Genomic DNA, 25,138 nt, shown 5'->3' with positions numbered 1-25,138 from the left:
ACCATAACCCCGGGGAACCATCAGCTTTCTGGTTCCTTCTCATCATGCAAGTGCCAGTGACTTGTCCTTGCTAGAGGAGATCAACTCTGGAATTTGCTTAGCTCTTCCTTCCTCCCATGCCTCTGTCAACAGCACCATGTAAATACTTACTTGAGTCTTGACTGTCAGAAACACAGTAACGCTTCTGACCCTGGAAGTAATTTTTTTAGCAAAAGAAGTAAGGCGCCGAGCTGACATTGTGAGATTTGCGCAGCTCGCCTTGCTGGCAATCAAGGCACCAGGTGGCGGGTGATCCATCTTATGGTAGCTGCATCCAATGGCAGCTAGAAATGCTGCAACCCAGCAACCCCACGTGGTATCTTCATCTCTCATCTCATTTTGAAGAAATTGACTGAGATCTGCTCATGAGGTTCAGTTCTGATTGAGTTCTGTGCTGCTGTTGCTGGGCACAGTCCCTGTAGCTCCCATCGTTGGCCCTGGGCACTGGATGTCCTGCTCGCATCACTGCCACAGGTCCCTCCCAGAGCTCCATGTCTCTGCACCACCCCCACCAGAACTGACTCCATGTAGTCCCTCCCCCCAGGGACTGCTCTGTCCCAAATCCAAGCACTGGCTTTGTACATGCCAGATCATTTGCCTGGACTCGAACCTGTCTAGGGCAGCTGGGAAGGCAAATTTCTTTCTTTTTTTTTTTTTAATTTTTATTTTTTATTTTTTTATAAACATATATTTTTATCCCCAGGGGTACAGGTCTGTGAATCGCCAGGTTTACACACTTCACAGCACTCACCATTACACATACCCTCCCCAATGACCATAACCCCACTCTTCCTCTCCCAACCCCCCCTTCCCCCAGCAACCCTCAGTTTGTTTTGTGAGATTAAGAGTCACTATGGTTTGTCTCCCTTCCAATCCCATCTTGTTTCATTTATTCTTCTCCTACCCCCTACCCCCCCATGTTGATTCTCCATGTCCTCATATCAGGGAGATCATATGATAGTTGTCTTTCTCCGACTGACTTATTTCACTAAGCATGATACCCTCTAGTTCCATCCACATCGTCACAAATGGCAAGATTTCATTTCTTTTGATGGCTGCATAGTATTCCATTGTGTATATATACCACATCTTCTTTATCCATTCATCTGTTGATGGACATCTAGGTTCTTTCCATAGTCTGGCTATTGTAGACATTGCTGCTATAAACATTCGGGTGCACGTGCCCCTTCGGATCACTACGTTTGTATCTTTAGGGTAAATACCCAGTAATGCAATTGCTGGGTCGTAGGGTAGTTCTATTTTCAACATTTTGAGGAACCTCCATGCTGTTTTCCAGAGTGGTTGCACCAGCTTGCATTCCCACCAACAGTGTAGGAGGGTTCCCCTTTCTCTGCATCCTCACCAGCATCTGTCATTTCCTGACTTGTTAATTTTAGCCATTCTGACTGGTGTGAGGTGATATCTCATTGTGGTTTTGATTTGTATTTCCCTGATGCCCAGTGATGTGGAGCACTTTTTCATGTGTCTGTTGGCCATCTGGATGTCTTCTTTGCAGAAATGTCTGTTCATGTCCTCTGCCCATTTCTTGATTGGATTGTTTGTTCTTTGGGTGTTGAGTTTACTAAGTTCCTTATAGATTTTGGACACTAGCCCTTTATCTGATATGTCGTTTGCAAATATCTTCTCCCATTCTGTCAGTTGTCTTTTGGTTTTGCTAACTGTTTCCTTTGCTGTGCAAAAGCTTTTGATCTTGATGAAATCCCAATAGTTCATTTTTGCCCTTGTGGGAAGGCAAATTTCTAAGCAGGTACTGCAAGGTGGGAAATTCCTCCATGCAAGGAGCTTTTAAGAGGTCCTGGGTAGCCAGAGTCTGTGTACATCCTTGCAGTTTTATTTGTGTCCTTCGAGAAACGTACTTAGGCATCATGGGGTGTCCAAGCTGTTAAAGTTACAGATAAGCCAAAAGTACAGATATGAACGCGCATGCTACGTATGAGTTAACACGTTGTCATTTCTTTCTGGTTGATTCTGTTTTAAATAGTTTAATGTAAGTAAGAGATGGTGGAGTCTTGCCCTAGAGTCGTGGCAATGAATGTGCTCAAAGGCTAAAAAGACCTAGTGGGATCAGGAGATGGAGGGGAGAAGGAGGTGGTGCTGTGCACTCAGTCCTTCATCGCACGGATCCGGGCACAGGCTGTGCAAGCCATCGGTCAGGAGTTCAGACACCTGCCAGAGATGTGGTGGGCGCCTCCCCAAGGGCTCAAAAGAGCAGTTGTCAAAATGTGGCTCCCCTGGGGATGGGGTGAAGACAGCGCTCAGAAGGAGATGTTTACTTTTCACAGTATCCACTGTATTCCCGTGTTTTTGCCACTGTATTCCTATTACTACTTTTATCACTTGCGTTATTTTGCTTTTGTAATTTAAGAATAAATATATAAATATTCATAAGGTGCCGCCACATAGTAGTTCCCACTGCGTTTCCTTTCACCTTCAAACGAAGTCCTGATGAAGAAATATTTCCCGCATTAAACACTGCTTATACCCAACTTCCCATCTTTTTTTTTTTAAATTTTGTTTGAGATCATTGTAAATTCACATGTAGTGGTAAGAAATCATCGAGAAAGGTCCAGCATACCCTTCCGTCAGTTGTTCTCAGTGGCAGCATCTTAAGAAACTCTGTGCAATATCATGACCAGGAAATTGACTTTGATACAGTCCACCAACCTTATTGAGGTCTGACGAACTCACAGGCACTTGTGTGTGTGTTGAGTTCTACAGAGTTCTATCAAGTGTGTATCCACCATCAGTTAAGACATAGGACAGTTCTGTTGCTTATGAGGACTCCCCATGCTATCCTTTTATTGTCACACACCCCCTACCCAACCCCCATCAGCATCCCCCGACAGCCACTCATCTGTTCTCCAGCTCCACAATTTTGTCATTTCAAGAAGGTGACGTAAATGGAATCACACAGTGTGCAACTGTGTGTGACTGGCTTTAATCACTCAGTGGCATTCCCTTGAGCTCCATCCAACTCGTTTCACGTCTCAGTGGTTGGTCCCCTTTCATTGCCAATAGTGTTCCATGGTCTGGATGCACCAGTTTGACCATTTGTCCATTGAAGGACATTTGGAGTGTTTCCAGTTTGGGGCCAATAAAAATAAAGCCTCTGTGACCATTAGTGGGAAGGTATCTGTGTGAACATGTTTTCATTTCTCTGGGGTAAGTGCCCAGGAGTGCAATTGACCGGTGGTGTGATACATGATGTTTAGCCCTTCCTCCCCGCGGCTGACCTGTTCCACCTTCCCTTTCCTCCCATAATTCCCAGCTTCCCCTTTTGTGTCCCCTGTTGCTTTTTAGCTCTCGATGTGGTTTGATTTACTTCCACACCACTCTGCTGAGTCTGCTCTCTTATGAAGTCTTACTTTTAAAAAAATCTTTGGTTATTTTTTAAAATCACATAATACTTGATCATCATTAGATTTTGAAAATACGATCTTATATATTTTTCAGGCCTTTCTGGCTGTCTCCTCGTCAGGTAATGGTCATCCCTGTGGGGCCAACTTGTGAGAAATACGCACTGCAGGTAAAATCAGAAATAGGAAAGTACATAATCATCTCAGGATGTCGCCTGTGGAGGTTATTGACTTGGAATGTTATTTGTGCCTTAAAATATTGCATAACTAATACATTACGTTAGCAACCTGCATTTTCAGTAATTGAGAGCAACATCTGAGTCACATCTCTGCAGCTGGGTCAGAACTACTTTATTTTTTAATGTTTTTGAGAAATTGGGCTTTTAAAACCTCTCCTATTTAAGTTATTCTTTTCCACATGGCTCTCTTAAGGAAGAGCACTTGTCTGTTGCTGTGTAACAGAGAGCTCCAAAACTCAGCAGCCCGAGACAGCAAACATTTATTATGACCCAGTTTCTGCGAGTCAGAATCTGGGAGCAGCGAGGCTGGGTGCTGCTGGCTCAGGGCCCCTTCAGAGCCTCGGTTTGTGCTGCTGGCCTGGGCTGCCTCCTTGGGGGGCTCACTCACATCGTCAATGTTGGAGGCCTCAGTTCTGCATGCTGGGGGGCTTCTCCAGAGGTTCCCTGAGTATCCTCCCAACGTGGCAGCTGGTTTCCCCAGAGGGACTGATGTTGAAGACGTAGAAGCTGTAGTCTTTTGGCTTCATCTCAGACGTGATACTCCATCACTCCTGCCCTTGTCTGTGGTCGCACAGAGCCACCTGGTACCCTGTGGCAGAGACAACACAAGATGTGAACACCCTGTGGGTCATCTCAGAAGCTGGCTACCATAAGTATCGTCGTAATGGAAGTGTTTTATTTTCTTGTAGGTATCCAGTGCGTTTTTTGAAGAAGGGTTCATGGCCGACGTTGACTTAGATCATAGCTGTACACTAAATAAGAAAATACGAAATGCGCAGCTGGCTCAGTATAATTTTATTTTGGGTAACTCAAGTTTATATTTTCTCAAATACTTGGGTTTTTTTTTTCCACTTAATTCCAAAAACCAAAATGGTTTAACTCTCTGAACATAGTATAAACTACGTGAGTATAGTATAACCATGGGAATGGTATAATTACACGAATATGGTACAACTATGTGATTATGACAGTTTGTTACCTGTCCACAAAGAACAGCCCACGGTGTTCCTAGTTTGTTGTTCTTAAATACTCTTTGTGGTTTGCTGGAAGAAGAGTTGTAAAACCTCACATGAGTCCTGTGGGATGATATCACTAGCAGTAGTTAACATCTCAACTCAACAAAGAAAAAAATGTGAAAATGATTTCATCTGTAGAATTACACTCTTTATGTTTCAGTTATGTGACAGGCCTCAAACATCCTCCTTCGCTTTTCTGATTTATTACAAACCATTGGGATTAATCAGTGGGGGAAAATGCCAAATCTAAGGTGATTGAAAGAAAAGAATTTAAGTGGAAAAGTGTCCTTAAGACATATGAGTACTTGGATGCAGCATCTAAAATTTTGACTTTAAAATGATTCAGAAATCAAGAGAAGCTGATCCTGGCTGCCTCCAGTAATGATATTGTTATCTCCAGTAAGTTGAGTGATTCTGTAGAAGGTAAAATAAATATGCATTGAAAGTGTTTGACTGTGTAGTAGATACTGGGATGTTTCAGTCAGGCTCCTTCTGGTGACAGAACTTTCACACCAACTTAGACAAAGATGGAATTTACTGGAAGGGTAATGAGATATCTCATGACACAGATGGTAGAATTAAATAGCCAGACCATTAGAAGAGTAACTGGAGGAAGTTACTCAACCTTTATCAGGACTGTTTTCCTCATTTCTAGCTCCTACTTTGCTCTGGTTCTTTATGCTTCTCTTGATTATCCACTATATTCCCCTTAGCCAGTCACCAATTTCTTCCTTCCACATGGCAAGAGATAAGCCTGCATCATCCCACAGTAAGGGGCACCAGAGAGAAACTTTCTACGTACATACGAGAAAATTTTGGTCGTCTGTTGGCCATGGGTCTGGTGCCTACCCATATGGCACATAGAGTCAGGGGATCTGTGAGACCTCCCTGCTCCATTTTGTACCCCAAGACCACCATATGTGTTCGTGCAAGTGGACAAGAGGAGAGGGGATTAGAAGTCATTTCTTCTCTCAAGAAACATGCTATCAGAGGATAACTTCATGGTCATTAGATTGATAATTAGAGATTAATACTGAAGAACTCAGTAAAACATGTGTCATATGACTGTTGACTTATTATTTAATAAATCACTTATTTAAAATATGTTTATTACCCTTTCTTTTCCACAGTGGTTGGAGAAAAGGAAAAGACAAATAATGCTGTAAACGTTCGAACAAGAGACAACAAAATTCACGGAGAGATTTCTGTAGCTTCTGCCATTGATAAGTTGAAGAATCTCAAGAAATCACGTACACTAAATGCTGAGGAAGACTTTTGAAGTTCTTTCCTGTACTTGCTTCTGTATAACCTTGTTTTGACCCCTAAAAATGCATTTTTCTTTACTGGTAGTACTACTTCTAAGAACTTTTTTTTTTTTTTTTTAAGATTTTTTTCTTTACTTATTTATTTGTCAGAGAGAGAAAGAGGGAGAACACAAGCAGGCAGAGCTGCAGGCAGAGGCAGAGAGAGAAGCAGGCTCCCTGCTGAGCAAGGACTCAATCCCAGGACCCTGGGATCATGACACAGGCCAAAGGCAGCAGCCTAACCAACTGAGCCACCCAGGCGTCCCTTCTAAGAACTTTTGACTCACTGATGGGCACAGTGAGAAAGGAGACAGTGAAAATGAGTAGCTGATATAAGAGTTTAGTTCATTAATGTGTCTGAGGACAATACGAGGACAAGCTTGGGAAATTCTTAATTTCCCAAATGCCTTGAGAGCCTTAAGTGGGAAATGTTATTTATTGAAAGAGGGTAATACTGAATATGATGATTAGGAGAGGTCATTACTGAGATTGTGGTTTTCAAAAAATAGTCTTCAAATTAAAACCTGCAAAGTTTTTTTAAATATAAGGGAAAATCTTATTTTCTAGGACAATACATCTCAGGTATTTTTACAGTTGTTTTACTAAAGTTCACACGGAAACTTTCTCTCCAAAACTGGAATCGTCATTTAATTTGTTTTAATTAGCCAACAGCCACAAAAGCAGCAGCTAGTGCTAAATATTGGATTACTGACAGAGGACTCAGAACCTCAAATTCAGTGTTGTGGAATCTACTGTTGTTGGCAGTGTAGGTTAAGAGTTGGGTTTTAATGCTTCTAATTGACAATTGTTCGTCTGTAGAAAAAATAAATTCTTAAATAAAAGGCAGCACACAGTGTTTCCAGTATTTCAGCTATGAGCTTATACCACAGTAAGCTGCTTCCCTAGAGTTAAATTGCTTTTTTCATGAGATGGCATTCTACTGATTTACACTGTTAACCTTAAAAATAAAACTGTCCATTATTTTACCAGCAAAAATGGATTCATTTGGGAATAGCAGATAATTTTATTTTGAGACATGTAAGCTATCCCAAAACCATAGACAAGTCTTGGAAAAAAAGGAGAGAAGGCTGTTCTTTCACAGAGTGAAGGGGGCAGGGGGGAGTTGGGAAGGGCTGTTATAAAAAAAAGTCCACTAGAGTAAACTGGGAGTTGAAGTGTAGTGGCTTTTCATTGGCTGTACTATCCCCCCGCAAAGAGAAAATCTTTGGTCTTCTTGCTGGGGTCATAGAGTATAGGCTCTTCCTGCTGGGATGCAAGGTGCCTGTCTTGCAGTACAATTCTGTAGTCCCTTAGGAGTGGTAGGGCACGAGAGCTCCCCCTTCTGGCCTCCTGGCTCCATCTTAAATGGAGTTTCCTTCACTCCGTTCCACAATTCAAATGGGATTTCTGATTTTAACTGAGAGGAATGCCTTACTGCTCAAAACCGAATTGAAATAGCTTTAGGCCAATAGAGAATTTAGCTACCAATCAAGAAGTATTTATTGGGCGTTTTATCTGGCTAGATGCTGTGGAATTCAAAATGAATCTAAGACATGCTCTCTTCTCAACATCTTTTTTATTTAGCATCCTAAACAGTAAACAAAACTTATGTATCAGACCTGTATGGTACTAATAGATGCAAACTGTGTGATATAATTTTTAAGGTAATATTTACTGAGGCCTTGCTGTGTGCCAGACACCATTCAATATATTCTTTTCATTCATCAAAACTCCTAGTGAAGGAGTGGGGAGTCAGAGGACCCCCAAAAGCATCTTGTGGCAGGTGGTTGGGAAGGAGGAACGCAAGTCAGCATCCCAGGACAAAGTAGGCTCTGATGAAATAGGCGCAGTCGGCCATCTGAGCACACAGGGAACCAGAGGCCTGGGGGTGCACCTTCCCTGCCCAAGGCTGGCCTTCTCCAAGGAGGGGCCCGTGCTTTGGACCCTCCTCATATCCCAGGGTTCTCGTCCCAGTACCTCTGGACCTGAATACTTGCCAGGTATATTTACTGTCCTCTCCCAGGCTCGGAGGAAATTTCTGGAAGCGTCTTTAAAGAGTTGGCTAGTGGTGACACCCACAGCTGACAGAGAGATGCTAGCTGGGCACTGAGCAGGTCCGCAACGCAGAAAAGGGTAGCGTCCTTTGGGGCTGCCTGTCACAGCGCGGGGGGGGGGGGGGTGTCACTTCCCTTACTGTGTTTGTGCCACAATTTTTTTTTTAAAGATTTTATTTTATTTATTTGACAGAGAGAGAGAGATCACAAGTAGGCAGAGAGGCAGGCAGAGAGAGAGGAGGAAGCAGGCTCCCTGCGGAGCAGAGAGCCCGATGCGGGGCTCGATCTCAGGACCCTGAGCTCATGACCTGAGCCGAAGGCAGCGGCCCAATCCACTGAGCCACCCAGGCGCCCCGCCACAATTTCTTCATATGCAAAGAAGTACTGTCTCGATATGCAGTCAAGTACGTCATCACCACCTTCGCTGAGTACCGAGCAGTTTTCAACCTCTCTATATACACGATGGCCAACTTCTTCAATCTGAGCGCCTCTGACTGCAACCACATCAAGGCGTGAATTTCGGTCCCGGGTGACCTCCCCCAGTCGCTAGCCACGGAAGGAGAAGGGAGTGCCTCTCCGTGGGGAACTCTGCGGAAGCAAACCACCTCACAGCGTCGCGGCCCCCCACCTCCACCCCAGCTGCGGGGACCGCGACCGGCGCGGCTCAGCGGACCCCGCGCGCACCTGGCTATGCGCTTGCGCCCTGGGCTCCCGGGGACGCGCCGGCTCACGCCTCCACGGCCCGCGCCGGCGCCCCGCCCCTCCGCCTAATCCCGCCTCCCGGCCCGGAAGTGCGCGCCCCGGCGAGATGGCGACTGCGGCGGTCCCGTTGCGGGCGCTGCGCCGTCTGTGCCGGGTGCTGCTGTTCCTCTCCCAGTTCTACATCTTGTCGGGCGGGGGTGAGTTAAAGGCCGGGGTCCACGCGGGGTCGGGCTGAGCGGTAGCGAGGCCCCGGGGAGCTGCAGGAAGCGTCCGCGCTAGGCCCGCGGGCGGAGGGCGGAGGCTGAGTGCCCGGCGCGGGGCGGCAGGTAGCTGCAGCTCCGTCTTCTGGGGGTCCTGGCCGCCCTCTCCGCGGCCGCGCCTCCGCTGAAGGACCCCGGAGCCTCCGAACTCGGCTAATGAGCCCTGGCGTGGGAGACCGAGGGCTCGGGTGTCGGCGGGGGAAGCGGACCTGGACCCCGATACTACGCTTTGTTCCCTCGTTGCTCATCGATCCAAATTGGTGTTGACCCCATTGGCGTTTCTTTGTTTAGTTTTCTGGGCAGTCAAGCTGTGAGGTGTTCATGAGCAGTTATTGGCCTGGTGTGGACCTTGCGTCTCAACCACACAAACCAAGGTTTTCCTATCCCAGGATAACATGTTTCTCTAATTGTAGGATCCTTAAATTTAGAGCAGTCGCAGCCGCTGGCTCAGTCAATAAAGGATCCGGGCCCAACACGTACTTTCACAGTAGTTCCCAGGGCAGCAGGTACTAGACATTTTCTATTCTAGTAAATGTGTATATTTATATCTAGTGGTTTCTTTCTTCTCTTTTTAGATAAAATAACTTTCCGGTTTTTGGGAAATTTTTATTGTATTTCAGGTTACGTGAACTAAAGACAGACACACAAATGTTTTTCTGTAGACTGTCTTGATATTGCAGTACCTTTTGACGTTCCAGCCTCATCTTTTTATTTCCAGTTCCACCTTCCTCATTTCTATCTCTTATTATTTTTCCACCTCGTTCATCAAGATCACCTTCGACCTTAGTGTTTCTTTCCCTTTAGAAAATTTCTTTTTCTTTTTAAGTCCCTTCATTACTGGCCATGAGAGGCTCCTCCCAAGGCTGTATGAAATGGAAGGATCACAGACAGAATAAGACTTGGACTCTAGGTTGAGCTACTGGGAGCTTGAGCAAATTATTCACCCCCTCAGCACCGCTTTCCTCATCTTTAAGGTAGTGAAGTTAGCCTGGCCCTCTAAAGTCATTTTGGCTTTTATGATTTCTAAGTGTCCAACTTCAGCCACGTAATCAGAATAAAAGAAAAGAAAAAATGTTATTTTGTAGAATTGACTACATAATCTAGTGACTTTAAGTTGGATCAGTTTTAAATGAGTCTTAGTGTGTTTTGCTAAACAGAACCTTTGTCTTTATAGTTCATCCCTTTAAAGTTCCATTATTTGAATGAATTGAAACTGACAGAGGTATTTTACTGATTGTTATTTGGATGTTAAGACTACTACAAGATGGGAGTATACTTGAATTTTTTTTTAATTTAATTTATTTATTTGACAGAGATCACAGGTAGACAGAGAGGCAGGCTGAGAGAGGGAGGGAAGCAGGCTTCCTGCTGAGCAGAGAACCCGATGTGGGGCTCTATCCCAGGATCCTGAGATCATGACCTGAGCTGAAGGCAGAGGCTTAACCCACTGAGTAACCCAGGCACTCCCATACTTGAATTTTAAAGCACAGATTATAGAGAAAGCACAAGAATTTTTTATTGTTTTGGACATTTTTGAAAGCATCTCTTCCTCCCCCAGGAATACCTGGAAATGATCGTTCTCGTAATTGATAAAAAACATATTGTCCTCCTATAAGGTTGTCTGGGAAAAAAATTACAACCCACTGAACAAGTTATTAATATGAAGAAGTGTGTTGGACGTGGGTAGTATAAAACTGTAAGTGGTACTAGCAAATTATGGCTTTTTGAAGTACCAGTGCAGAATAATGATGGAGGACATTTTCTAAAGGTTGGTACCCTGTTGTATGAGTGATTTCCTTTGGAGGGTCAGTGTTGTAATTACCAAATCCGTGAATTCAGATGAAAAGGATACTGGATTAGAAACAGAGATTTGGGTCCTGGTTCCAGTTTTTTCACTCCATGATCCTGAACAAACCTTACCCTCTCTAAGCCTTAATTTTTCATCTTGTTACAGAGTAGATTTTTTTGAGGCCCAAACTTACATCCAACTTTGTGTATACATTGTATGTACATAAGTACCTTTGATTTTCATGCTCTTTGGGGAGCAGTAATTAAATTCTTTGTACTTAGCTGTTGAACTCTTGGCCCAGCTCACACAACTTGGTGGCAGAACCTTGCTTTAATTGCAGGTGTCTCTGACTCCAACCTTGTCATTTTCCATTCCAGCTTAGTATTTCATTGCTAGCAATCGTGTCCCTTACCCTCAGGAAATTATTTTCTCCTGTGGTGCTGATCGATGTTATATGAGAATAAGCTTCTCTCTTACTTTTCACAGAAAGTACTGATATCCCACCTTATGTGATGAAGTGTCCAAGTAATGGTTTGTGTAGCAAACTTCCTGCAGACTGTGTAGAATGCAAGACGAATTTCTCCTGTGTCTATGGGAAGCCTGTCACCTTTGACTGCATGGTCAAACCTTCTGTTACCTGTGTTGTAAGTACTGCTACTTACTAATTTGAAATAAACTCACTGTAAACCTCGAGCTCTAAGTACAGTTTTGACTTGACTGTGGGGAAAATCCTGAAAGAAAGAGCTCTCTATTCCACAGGTAATATTTTAGGAGCAAAAGTAACATGATCAGAAGACTGAAGCTTCCATTTCCAGGTGAGGTTTGGTAACCAGGGTTCAAATGGCAGTTTCTTGACAAAGGAAATTGGAGCAATTATCAGACTCCTTACAGAAAGTCAGAAATAGAAAAGGCTCACGTGCACTGTCGCCTATTAGAAATGACCCTATTATAATCATCACACCTATATCCTATCTCTTGATATTTTGCCAGACAGGAAGGGGCCTAGGAAGGCTTTAATAGTTGATGTTTCATTGAGTGCTCTAGGGATGCCTGCTTCCAAGCTGCTTCACTCTGGCTGCCTTTAGAATCACTCCTGGAACCAGCCCCAGGCCTGCTAACTGTGCATAGGGCAGGGAGACTCAGGTACCTGCATTTTTAAACTGGACCGGGTAAATTATTGCACACTCCCTCTATTGCACTCACTTCCTGGGTGAGAGGAAGCATAGAAATGATTAATGAAATAGTGTTTTACTCTTGGCCTTGCCGAAACTAGCTGTGTGGCTTATTAATCTGTCTCTTGTTAAATGAGGGAAATGAGCAGATGGGCCCAGAACAGCTTTTCCTAAAGTGTTTCTGTGAAATCCTACTTTTGGGAAATGGTCGTGGAAGAAGAAACAGATTCCATACCACGTCCGCTCTTGCAGATCTCTTTTGACTTGGCAGTCCTAGTGTTTCTGTCACTTGAACAGGGTACCTTCCCCCTCCAGTCTTCAGAACTTGGTCTGTGGAGGGCCTGATTGGAAAGTTTCTTACACCCTTACACTCTTTCTGTAATTTTTCTGGTGAAGTCTAGTATCTGTGAGGGGGCAAGGGGAAATAAGATTTTGTGCTGTCAGTGTCTGAATTTAATTTTCAAGTACTTAAGTATTGCTGTTTTATATTTTGTCTAAGCACACTGAAAAATTGAGCTTAAGTGCCAGATGGTGTTCTTGACTGTCCTTGAATTATTAGTCTTTGTTGCTGAATCTTAACTACGGTATTCTCCCTAGTTACCTGAGAGTGAAACTTAATAATTTGAAGGCTTTTAAAAATGTTCTTTCTACCTGAAACTAATGTAGCACTGTGTGTCAGCTATACTCCAGTGAAAAAGTTAAAAATGGTATCTCATGGGTCTGATAGATAGTAGGTACTTCGTGAAGAATGGGAAAACTCTGACGGTCTGGAGAACTTTTCCAGAATTGTGGTTTGCCTCAGCAGGTTTTGATGTTGACTCCCAGCACTGGTTACTGAGTGAGACAGGATTCTCATTTTCTTCCTTCTTTAGATGTTTCCAACATAAACGGTTTCATTTAGTAGGAAATAGCAGAAGATAGGAAAAAAAAAAAAAAGATAGGAAAAACAACAAAGGTAGAGAGAAGTTGGCAGAGCTTAAGGGAAGTTTCTGAACTCCTCCGTCATGCTGCCTGCTGCCGTCCTCAGCCCCTGGCTGAAATGTATCCTGGGTGGGACTTTTTCTGTCCTCCTCCTCCTCCTCCAGGAGCTTTCACATCACCTGCCCCCTCTCCTGGCCAGTGACCCTGAGTCCCATCAAAGCCCAGGTATCCCATCCTCAGGGGTAGGACTTGGAAATGTACCCAAGAGAGCGTGCTCTGTTCTTAAAAGTGGAGAGCAGGAGAATACGTGAATTGGCTGCCTGGAGCGTGCTTGGGGCCACTGTTGCCTGGCGAGCCAGGGCAAGTCACGTGTGTTTTCTTCATTTGTCTTATAAAGATCTGTAGGGTCTCTTCTTGGTAAATAAGTTACCATTTCCGGAAGGAATCATCCATGACCATCCGGTGCAAGCGTGCAGATGCTTATTTTTGCTCACCTGCGCATGCATGCACTCAGGTGCCTCCCTGCCCCTGTTCTTTTGAACCTAAGTGCCAAAAAAACAAAACAAAACGAACTCTTCTAGTCCTTTTCTGGACATGCTGAATAAGGACCCCCAGGCTAAGGGAATGTGACCTGATTCTTTTACAGAAAGAAATATAAAAACCCTGCATCCCCTGCCGTGTCCGATCGCTCCTGCTCCAGTTACAGTGGTAACTGCCCAGCCAGTTGATGTCTTCTGGAAATGTGCTTGTCAGAAATGTTGCTTTGCATTACTCGGAGAAGCTATCAGACTGCTAGTGTATCTGAAGCGGGTGTAATGCCTTCCCTTGGTTTCGGGGTTCTCAGTAATGACAGCTGTTTCAGGGAGGGAAAGCTAACATCTCTTTACTATATATAAGCTTTTGAGGGGGTCTGTACTTCTCCAGAGCAAAGATGAATTCAGTCCGTGCTGGAATGCTCTGGTCGCTATGGGGGAAAAAGTGGAATACTTCTCCTGTCCAAAGTAAATGCAGAGAGATTAGAGATTTAATGTAATAAAATGAAGCCACAAGGTAGCAGAGAAAGCTTGGTAGTTATGCTATAATCTCAAAGTAGGAAATGTTTTTCTAAGTATGAAATGAAATTTAGAAGCCACAAAAGAAAGAATTGATACATTCGACTGCTAAAAATGACCTTAAAAAGCATAAAGGCAAAAGATCAATGGCAAACTAGGAAAGTGTTTCATGCACTAATATCTATAATATATAATAAGATTCCCTAAAAGCTGATGAGGAAAAGATGAGAGTGCTGTAGAAAAATGGTATGAGGGCATAGGTAGAAGGTTCTTAGGAAGGGACATTCAAATAGGCTTTCAACAAATGGAAAAATGCTTAATTTTTCTCATTAAAGAAGTATAAATGATGTGTTTTTAAACCTATCAGATTGGCAAAGAAGTAAAAAAGCTTGGTAACACTCTGAGTTCATGAGGACATAAGGGACACTCCTCTGTCTTATTAGTGGGTGGGCAGATTGGTCAACCTCTTGTAGGCAATTGTCAGATCTGTGAAACTTACAGACGTGTGTATCTTTTGACCCAGCAATTCCATATCTAGGAATTTATCTTAGTACTATACATGGATTCAAATAAATATGCCTAGGGATATTCTTAGCTGCATCGTTCACCTGGACAGAAGATTTAAAACAAGCTTAATGTCCAAGAAAGAACTGTTTATGATTCACTATGAAGTGAAATAAATAGCAACTATGGAAAAGAACTAGGCAGCTCTCGAGATACCTACTGATAGCTTCAGAATTCAGTGGAAAGTGAATATTAGGGGTAAGTTAAATTTAAAAAAAAAAGAAATATATCAGACATAAAGGTGCTCAGGCATAGAATAGATTCCCCGGAAGGCCAGAAGCTAAGCAGGGCTTGCTGCTGGGGAGGGCAGTGGCTGCTGATGGCTAGACAGGACCAGCTTCCCCCTTGCTCCTGTTCCGTCTGGGAATCTACCATGTTCATGGATTGCGTTATTTTAAAAAAACAGTTGATAAGCATGCATCATCAGTGCATCGCTAGGTATACGCAGATGTTTCAGATGATAATTGCCTAAATCAAATGGTGCCTCCCCCGGTTTGGGTGTTATTCATAAATGCAGTTTTGCCCTGATCAGAAAAATTAGTAAATTAATGCTTCAGAGATAATTGACCATTTAAAAATGATTTTGAAAACTATTACGTTATAATGTCAAGTGGGGAAAAAGGATACAAAATACTTTCAAAATTGCACTTACATAAATCTGTATTATAGGAATTAAAAATTAAAGATTAAAAGTTCTCTCTAGGGGCACCTAGGTGGCTCAGTGGGTTGAAGCCTCTGCCTTTGGCTCAGGTCATGATCCCAGGGTCCTGGGATCGAGCCCCGCATTGGGCTCTCTGCTCAGCGGGGAGCCTGCTTCCCCCTCTCTCTCTGCCTGCCTCTCTGCCTACTTGTGATCTCTCCCTCTGTCAAATAAATAAATAAAATCTTAAAAAAAAAAAAAGTTGTTCTCTCTAAAGAGGTTACAGGCTGTTTCCTGTAATTTCCAAAGGTGCAACACGCAGCATGTGCTACTTTTACAAGAGAAAACAAAATAATGATTTTTTAAATTGAAGTGAAAAAAATCTACAGTCTTAAAAGCTTAGCGCCAACGATGAACATTTGTTGAGTCTCTACATGTGGCTCTTTCAAAGTGGAGAGTGATTTTCTGGGGTGACCTGTTTGTTGATGATACTGAGTGGAGGTGTGAGTAGCAGTAGCGGCCAGGAGGTCCTGGGCCCCAGTGAGGATATTACGGAGGATTTGAGACTCGGCCACCAGCTCATGTGTTGTGCTTTTGGGAGCACCATACTGGGTTTCTGCACATAACTGGCAGCTCAGTGACCTTGAATGGATATACTTCATCTGTCCTTCCAGCTCCCCGTGACACTGGAGCTTAATAAAATATATTTTCCCTTAACTTCTCTTTGTGTCACAAAACTACCCGTGCTCAATTACGAAAAATTTAGCCAAGTGAAAGAGGTAAAATACGCTTACCATCCTGGAATAACCTTTGTTATTTTGATGTAAATTTATGTAGATTTTTCCCCTTAGGCATATATATTTTGGGGTGTATGTTTTTATGATGATAGGATCCTACCGTATACGTTTGTTTTGCATACATACTCGTTTGGTATCTTCCTCCCACCTTCTGCTGGTATTATTCACAAGTCTTTTAGGATCTTTGTGCCTTGTATTATTATTATTGACATATTAATGAACTATTATGATTGATTCATTCTTTGTCCTTTGGCATACAGGATCAAGACTTCAAATCCCAAAAGAACTTCATCATCAACATGACTTGCAGGTTTTGCTGGCAGCTTCCAGAAACTGATTATGAGTGTTCCAATTCCACCAGCTGCATGACAGTGTCCTGTCCCCGGCAGCGTTACATGGCCAACTGCACCGTGCGGGACCACATTCATTGCCTGGGTGAGTTGGAGTTCAAGGAAATTCATGAGCAAAATACTTTTCTTTAAGCTTATGTATGGAACTTTAATTAGCAGTTTGAGAATGAAATTTAAATTATTTTTTTAAAGATTTTATTTATTTATTTGAGAGGGAGAGAGAGAGATTGAGCACGAGCAGAGTGAGGGGCAGAGGGAAAAGCAGGCTCCCAGTGTGGGGCTCGATCCCAGGACTATGGGATTGTGACTGAGCTAAAGGCAGATGCTTAACTTACTGAGCCACTCAGGTGCCCCTTTTTATTTATTTTTAAGATTTTTATTTATTTGAGAGAGGGATAGCATGAGTGAAGAAAGAGAAAGAATCTGAAGCAGATTCTGCACTGAGTGCAGAGCCCGATGTGAGGCTCATTCCCAGCACCGTGTATATGTTGTGAAGTAGACTCAGGTCTCCTTTTTTCCCCAAAGGGATAGCCAGTTGTCTCCAATCTGTGTGTGCCCTGTGTCCCATAGGAAGTTTTTCTGTGTGCCTGGGCTGAGCTCTGTCTCCTTTCCCCACTGCTTGATTTATCCATTTGATAAGTAAGACCACACTGTTTTATGTGCCCTAAACTTCACCCAAGTCCTGATAGCTTCATGTACTTAGACCTGTAACCCTTACTTAACTGATTTAAACATTAAGTGTATGCTTATCGATGGTAAGGACTGACTTTTTACCATTCACTGTAGCAAACTTTACTTATTGTGGAGAGAGTTGACTTTTAAGATTTTAAATTACAAGGCCACTAGTCTCTTTGTGAGAATATTTTTATACTGAGTGTTTTCCCTTTTTTTAAGGTAACCGTACTTTTCCAAAGATGCTGTACTGCAACTGGACTGGAGGTTATAAGTGGTCTACTGCTCTGGCTCTGAGGTGAGCTTGGCTACGAGTAAGTTAAGGATGCTGTTCGGGTTTCGTGGGATCAGTGGAATCTTCCACATGTTGAGCTCAGCCAAGTCTCTCCTTAGAGAAACTTAGAAAGCTTAGATTCTTTCATTGTGTGAGGGAGGCCCTAGGAAACATGGCTGCAGGGAGTTATTTAGATGATCAGACCAGTACCTTCATGGACATTAATGGCCAGATGTTTGCTTTTCTCCCAAGATGTCCACACGTTCTAGAGATGCCCATTGGAGTCATTATTATAGATTAGAACCAGTCAGTGTTTCCCATCCTGAGTGTACTATGAGTCAGTAAAATGGCATATACTATTTGGAATAGGTGGCTTTATGATTTGTAGTTTTAGTTTTTAGTAACTTCATCCTTTATTATAAAAACTAACATATACTCCATCCTAAAAACTGGAAAAATTGTGATAATATAAAACATGAAAAATCACCTCTAATTTCACCATCCAGAGATAACTGTGGACTTTAGAATTTTAACATAAAAATGTGCTTGAATTTGTTAAACTTTTTAACAGTTTGGGGGGAAGAACTACCAATTCTTACCCCCAGAGGGAAGGGCAGGTGTCATGCTCGTTATTCACTAATTAAAAGTCAGGGCATCTACAATTGAAGGTTTGGTGCTAGAGCCCGAGGCTGTAGTCGGACACTCGAAGTGTTTCTCACCTCCTTCGTCACTGATGACGTCCAGTCCAAATAATTCTTTGCTGTGGGGCCAGTAGGGCGGTTAGCAGCATCTCTGGACTCGACTTGCTGGATGGCTCTGGCACTCCAGGGGGTGATAATTGAAAATGTCTTCAGAGACTCCCAAGGTGCCCCTTGTTGAACAGCACTGCTTTAGGCTTTGGGCTGGGGAGGGGCAGAGCCTGCCTGGTGGGAAGTCCCAACTGGAGAGTAAAAGAATAGTCCAAGGTAGAAAATTCGATAAACAAAAATGAGATTTGATAACTAGCCATCGTCTTTGTCAGCAGTGGTTCAAATGAAAATGAACAACGGACTTTTTAATTTTTTTAAAATAATCTTTTTATTTTGGAATAACCTGAGACTTACAGAAAAGTTAGATCATTCCTGTACACCTGTCACCCATCTCCCCTTCTGCTCTTCACATCTTAAGTTACCGTGGTACATTTCACAACTTAACTTTTAAAAAATAAGAACTGTTTTCTTTTCAGAGCTCAACACAGTGTCTTTCAGAACATTCACTGAATGGGATAATGGCCAGGCTTTGCTTCAAAGTACTCTGGCACAGGGGCGGGGGGCATAGAGACACAGCAGGGCTGGCCACATGCTGATCAGTGGTGGAGCTGGGTTGGGGCTGCTATTCTCTTCACCTCTTTTATATGTTTGGAAATGTTCCATATAAGAAGCTTAAAAGAAGTACAATGAGAAGTTGTCCAAATTTTGTTAGATCTTAGAATTTGAAGGAACCTTAAGAGTCACTTGTTCTTAACACTCCATTTTTGGAGATGACTGACAGAGTTCAGATGACTTCATCTGGGGCAGCTGGTGGTGGTGAGTGACCCCACCTCCGGACTCCATGTTTGTGTCCTGCCTGTTGAACTGGCTCCCCGCTTTGTTCCCCTGCATGTGCCATTTTCAAGACTCCAAAGCAATGAGATAGATGGATTACTTTTCTTTAAAAGAGGAACATTAGATTTCAGTACAGCAAAAAATTTTATGTTTACCTTTGACATTTAGACAGTCTTCTTGCCCATGATTATTTGGTGGTGTGAATTTGGAAAGTAGATGTTTGTGCCCTCATGAAGGGTTGATATCGTTTGAAGCCCTTTTACACGCGTGACTTCGTGCTGGTGTTGAGCCACAGCTGGCTGCGGCCAGTGGGTGGCTGATGGCCTCCCCTCCCACAACCCCTTTGCTCTTGCAGCATCACCCTCGGTGGGTTTGGAGCCGACCGCTTCTACCTGGGCCAGTGGCGGGAAGGCCTCGGCAAGCTCTTCAGCTTCGGCGGCCTGGGCATATGGACGCTGATAGATGTCTTGCTGATTGGCGTTGGCTACGTGGGTCCAGCAGATGGCTCTTTGTACATTTAGCCGTGGTTATGTGCTTCAGAGACGAGCAGTGCTTTGAAGTCTCTTTGCCGGTAGGAGTTGATGTGCTGTGTCTAATGTATTTGTATGTTTTTAATGTACAGCATCTGTACTTTGCCTGCCTTGATGAAGGTAAAATAAAACAAACAACAAAAAAAACATGCTTGTCTGGAATTTGTCTTTATTTGCCTGAAATTTATTTTTTTCTGTGAAAAATTGAAACTTACTCATCACTTCTCGGCCTTTTGGCTAAGATCAAGTGTAAAAAATATGAAGTTAAACTAGAACAAAGCTGCGGTGATTGAAAATCTGCTTAACTCCTATGACTTTAGTGTTAGATTAAGTCGGTATGTCACTTAGATCTCCAGTCTTGAAAAGATTTTCAGTCATGATTGCAGAAAGTGGAATGTGTTTTTATTCTTCAGCTAAATAAAGTTCTCTACCTGACTTCCCTCTGTAAGTTTTGGGGTGCACCATCTCTGTAGCCTGGTCTTTATATATGACGCTTGAAGTAAACGGCAAAACTTTTGTGTGTAGTTGCTTTGGTTTGAATTTTGTTAGTAATGTATTTGCAAGAGTACTGGAAAGTTAATAAAACTACAGGTTCCTTTAAGAAGTATGTATAGATCTGTGTTGTGTATTAAGACGGAATCAAATAATTGTAACAGCTCTGAGGGAAAATGTTTATTTTTCAGAGCCTTACTCCATTTCAACAGATTCAACACAGTTGACTGGCTCATTGACTGGCTCATTGACACATAGTGGAAGTGTTGAACAGTGTGTTTCAGTGTGAGAAATACTTTGAATCTTTATAAATCAGTTGTAGACCCTTTCATGGAAAGAAAGACAGTTATTTCAAATGCAGTTTATTTAAGGTTTCCTTTGAAACACTGAAAAATTCTTGGCATTTTCCTTTCAAATTAGAGTATCTATCTGAGTATTACTTTTAAATATGTGTTAATAGCCAGAAGGCTTAACCAGCCTATCAGATCCAGAAGCTATGAAATATTTTTTAGCATATTTTTGTAAATCTCGTGGGAAAAAAAAAAGGCATCTTTTCTTCACAAGATTATTAATTACAGTTTACCTATGAACTACAGGGGAAGTGAACCGCTTTGGTGTGGTAACCTGCCAGTTAAGAAGACTTCTTTCGAAGCTCAGAATCTCTTCTGAGGGGTTTTCACGGGCTAGTTGAGTGACAGTTCCAGCCCTGGCCACTAGGTGGTACATTTCCACTATGTTGAGGGTAACTGGTTCTTTCCTAGGAACGCGAGCAGGGGCACAGAGCGTGGGCAGTGCTTCAGATGGGAGCACCCTAGTTTGCACGGACCTTTCTTTTCCAGGGCAGACACACTTTCGTGGGTACACGAGACTCTGGGCTGAGTTGCTCCGTCTTCAGTAGGCTTCTGTTCCGACAAGGAAGCAGCTCCCTTGCTAACTATATAAGAATTTCCCCCTGAATCTCCTCCGTAGTTCGCTCTACACGGAAGAGGCTCACCGACGTTGCCCTGTTGAGCTAGCCCGTGAGGAGCCAGGGAAGCAGTGGGAATCAGCGGCTGCACTCAGTGCTTGCGGGGAGGTGGGTAGCAACTGCTTTGCCGGTTGAGCATCTTTACTGCTTTGGGACCTGAGCTCGGTCATGAAGTTCCAGTGTTTGAAAGGTTCAGAATCCATGAAAGGAGACATATAAATGAAATAGCTCTCAAATGCCGATAAACCTTTAGAAGGGGATGGTCTTGGGCACCTAGAAACTATAAGCAAATCGGGGATGCATCCTGTCCAGGATTTGGTGGAGCTGATGACCTAGCAAGAAACTAGCAGGAAACTAGCAAGACAGGAAACTAGCAAGAAAAGGAAGAGATTTCCAAATGTAGTTTAAGCAGATTTGTGAATGATGAGTGGGCCCTAAAAACCAAACATGGCCCTAAAAACCAAACAAAAAACAACAAACAAACAACAAACTAGACTTTCCAAGGGCACCAGAGAGGGTGGGTGTGATCTCTAGAAAATTCCATGGACCTCTGCTGGCGACAAAAAGGTCATCGTTGGGTCTGACCTTCAGGCTCTGGGCTTGTGTGCTGTGAGCTCCGACTAGGGACTGTTAAATCCCGAACAGGTAGGACTGTATCAGTCATCGCCCTCTATTGATGGTTCTCTGGAAATTCAGAATTTATCACTGCGGCATGCCTTATGTCACTACTTCATCCTAAGAATCTCTCCCTTGCTTTGGCAGAGCTCTACCACTTGCCGAGCTCTACCACTTGCCTTCGTAATTCCGCCTGGGCAGGTGCCATGTTCTTTATTTCTGTCTTCCCCCATTGTCCAGAGCACAGTGTCTTGCGCACCGAGGCTCACATATATTTGCTGGCTGAGTTAATGCCGTGGGTGCCTCAGAGGTACCGCAGGACTTGAGCTCTTCCAGGGAGTGCAGCTGAGGTGGCTGCTGGGAGGCAGTGCGCAGCAGCTGGGCTTTGAGTAAATATTGGCTATAGCACCATGTTAATCTGGTTTCTGCACATTGCTGAGGAACAGCTCTGGTTTATGGTGCTTATAAAAAGGGATTTTTAAAAAAAAAAAAACATCGTAATATTTCAAGATCTTAAACTGTCTTCTCTTTGCCACAAGTCTTTAATACTTTCTGCCAGAATTGCATTTATTTTTGGCATATCATCAGCTAAGGAATTTGCAAACGATTTTAACTCCTCCCATAAGCAAAGAGTGGAAAATGAGCTCTATCTGATGCAGCTTCTCAAATACAGCTTCAGGACCTTAAAAATGAAGGCAGGTTCCTTCCCTTCTGCTCTGAAGCTTCCTTTCTGTCCATGCTGTATCTCCTGTAAAGGTCACAGAATGTTAGGGGTTAATTTTGTTTTAAGTTAATTTTGTGACCTGGATGAGTTTGGCATAAATATCTCGATTTGGAGTATTGACATTGTCTCCTACAAACACATTTTTATGCAAAATAAGGAAACTTTGATTGAGACACTGGGACATAATTTACTAAGTAAGAGGCTCCATGGGGGCAGGGTCTGGTTCCGTACTAGAGCCCCCTTTGTGGTCCCCACCTGGCACACAGTAGGTGCACAGTGACTGTTCAAAGAGTGAATAATGGAGGCTCTCCAGGAGTAAGCCAAATCCCTAAAAGTACTGCTAGGGATGTCTGGATAAAGTGGTGGAGTGCAGCTGGCTTACAACAGCTCCCTTTCAAAAAATGCCTGATGACGCAAACAGGAGCTAGTAAAAACTGGCACTTCCTTCCTGCAAAAAACAAACATAACCCATCAGCAAACAAGGAAAAAGACAACCAAATGTCAAAAAATGGTCAGAGAAGGAGAAAAATTTGACTCAAGTATGCTAAGCTACTCCTGCAAATCGTCCTGGTTAAGTCCTCAAAATCCAGTAACTGACTGGCAAGAGAAACAGACGGATTCGGGGAGTATCCTTGTCCTTCCCCGGTTACTTCAGAGGGGAGCGGAAAGGGCTGATGGGAACAGATGGGAGGGGGCTTCTGAACGGTCAGGACTGGGGGTCCCACACTGAGCCAGAGAAAGGCTCGAAGCCCAAGATGACTTCCATGGGTCATGCAGTGCACTTTCTAATGAGAAGAGAAACATACAGAAAATCTTGGTCAAGAGACCAGAGACTAGGTATTCTAGCAAAGGTAGTTCAGCTGCCTTCCCTTTGGCTGTCAGGCCACAGAACATTGAACAGAACACAAAACAGGACTTTCAAATGACTCAGAGGAGAAAAATAGGGGAATTTATTCACATGGTATCGTGAAGTTGCCCACATTACACAAGAACACAAGAAATGACCCACCACTTCATACCCACTAGGATGACTATAATCACAAAGTCGATCAGGGCACCTGGGTGGCTCAGTTAGTCAAGCGTCTGCTTTCAGTGCAGGTCATAATCTCCTGGGATCAAGGCCAATGTTGGACTCCCTGCTCAGCGGGAAAGCTGTTTCTCTTCTGCCTGCCATGCCCCCTCCTTGTGCACTCTCCCATTCTCTCTCTCAGTGTCAAATAAATAAAATCTTTTTTTTTTTTTTAAAGACAGTGATAGGTATCAGTGAAGAGGTTGGAGAAATTGGAACCCTCTTACACTGCTGATGGGAATGTAAAATGATTGCAGCCACTTTGGAAAACAGTTTGAAAGATCTTAAATTTTTAAAACAGAGTTACCACGTGACTCAGCAGTTCTCCTGGATATAGACGCCGATAAAGAAGGAAAACGTGTACCCATACAAAAACTTGTTCATAACAGCATTATTTTTAATAGTCAAAAAGTGGAAACAACCCAAGTATCCATCAACTGAAGAATAATGCATACACAAATGTATATCCATACAGCAGAATATTAGTCATAAAAAGAATGAAGTGCTGATACACGCCATAATGCGGATAAATCTCAAAACTACGGTGTTAGTGAGAAAAGCGAGTCACATTTCAGCAGGTGAACTTTATTTTATACAAATTATATCGAAAGCTGGTTTTTAAAAAAGAAATGGCAACTTCCTGGAGGGTATGTATGGACACATACTCTGCATGTGAATTTGCCTCCTGCAGCCTTCACTCCTTCACACAAAATTGCTGCTGATCAAAGAACTCCTTTCACAGCGAAAGAAAAGTGGCAGCAACCGTGAGTTAATCCTGAGAAAGGGAAAAATGTAGTAACAGTACTATATCTAGTAGCCAGGCTGTGATGTTAACCTCTAGATATTAAAAAACAAAACAAAACAAAACACAGACTACAAGCAACACGGCCTCAATTTTTTCTAGTTCCTTAAGTGAAAGTTTGGGCCATTGATTCAAGACATATCTCATTTCCTAATAGAAGTGTTTAATGTGAATTTCCCCTTAAAATTTGGGTACATCTCACAAATTCTGTTATGTCCGATTGAAAATATAAGTCTTCATTTGGCTTCCTCTTTGACCTAAGGGTTATTTTTAAAAGTTAATTAATTAATTTTTTCAGAGAGCACTTGAGTGGGGGAGGGGCAGAGGGAGAGAGAACCTCAAGCAGGCTCCCTGCCCAGGGCAGAACTGGCTGCAGGGCTGATCTCACGACCCCAAGATCATGACCTGAGCTAAAATCAAGAGTTGGATACTCAACAGACTGAGCTACACAGGCACCCTGACCCAAGAATTACCTTTAAATTTGTATTATTTAATTATTTATTATTATTTAATAATAATTTAAATTATTATTTAAAGAATTACCTTTAAATTGTATTATTTAATACAATAAATATATGGGAATTTTCAAGATATGGTTTTATAATTTCTAGTTGAATTGTACTGTGGTCAGAGACTAAAATTTTTGTTTTTTTGTTTTTTTTTTTTATTTGACAGAGAGAAATCACAACTAGGCAGAGAGGCAGGCAGAGAGAGAGGAGGAAGCAGGCTCCCCGCAGAGCAGAGAGCCTGATGCGGGGCTCGATCCCAGGACCCCGGGATCATGACCTGAGCCGAAGGCAGAGGCCTTAACCCACTGAGCCACCCAGGCGCCCCTAAAATTTTTGTTTTAATTCTTCTAAATTTGTTGATTTGCTTTATGGCTCAAAATATCATCTGTCGGCTCGTGTCATGTATCCACTTAAAGAAAAGAATGAGTATTCTACTGCTCCAGGGAATTGTTTTATTAATGTTGATTAGGTCAGGTTGATTGATAGTATTTTTCAGGACTTCTACATACTTGCCAGTATTCTGTCTACTTATTCTATCCGTTGACAGAGGAGTATTGCGATCTCCAGCTATAATGGTGGATTTCCGTATTTCTCATTCTGGTTCTATCAATTGTTGCTCTATTGT

The 25,138-nt window shown here is 42.9% G+C and overlaps 2 protein-coding genes across 3 annotated transcripts in view; both read left to right on the top strand.

The window, feature by feature from the left end:
• TARS3 (threonyl-tRNA synthetase 3) overlaps positions 1-6,118 on the top strand; it is a 64,072-nt gene extending 57,954 nt beyond the window's left edge. The window contains exons 17-19 of the mRNA XM_046009745.1: positions 3,514-3,586; positions 4,345-4,459; positions 5,802-6,118. Of these exons, the coding sequence (XP_045865701.1) occupies positions 3,514-3,586; positions 4,345-4,459; positions 5,802-5,950 (337 nt within the window). The 3' untranslated portion in view covers positions 5,951-6,118. The remainder of the gene's footprint in view (positions 1-3,513; positions 3,587-4,344; positions 4,460-5,801) is intronic.
• Positions 6,119-8,820: 2,702 nt separating this feature from the next.
• Positions 8,821-19,491, top strand: TM2D3 (TM2 domain containing 3). Of its 2 annotated transcripts, XM_046010335.1 has the most exons (6): positions 8,822-8,928; positions 9,405-9,497; positions 11,267-11,424; positions 16,187-16,361; positions 17,171-17,246; positions 19,161-19,491. In XM_046010335.1, exons 1-6 carry the CDS (start codon positions 8,838-8,840, stop codon positions 19,324-19,326), a joined length of 759 nt encoding a protein of 252 aa, XP_045866291.1. In that variant the 5' UTR covers positions 8,822-8,837; the 3' UTR covers positions 19,327-19,491. The 2 variants fall into 2 exon arrangements, with proteins under 2 accessions (XP_045866292.1, XP_045866291.1); XM_046010336.1 differs by lacking the exon at positions 9,405-9,497 and having other exon boundaries at positions 8,821-8,928.
• Positions 19,492-25,138: the final 5,647 nt, after the last annotated feature.

Source organism: Meles meles, chromosome 6 (genome assembly GCF_922984935.1).
Source record: "Meles meles chromosome 6, mMelMel3.1 paternal haplotype, whole genome shotgun sequence".
Classification (NCBI taxonomy): domain Eukaryota; kingdom Metazoa; phylum Chordata; class Mammalia; order Carnivora; family Mustelidae; genus Meles; species Meles meles.
The sequence above is the reverse complement of the archived record's forward strand: the minus strand, read 5'-3'. Positions and strand labels throughout refer to the sequence as shown.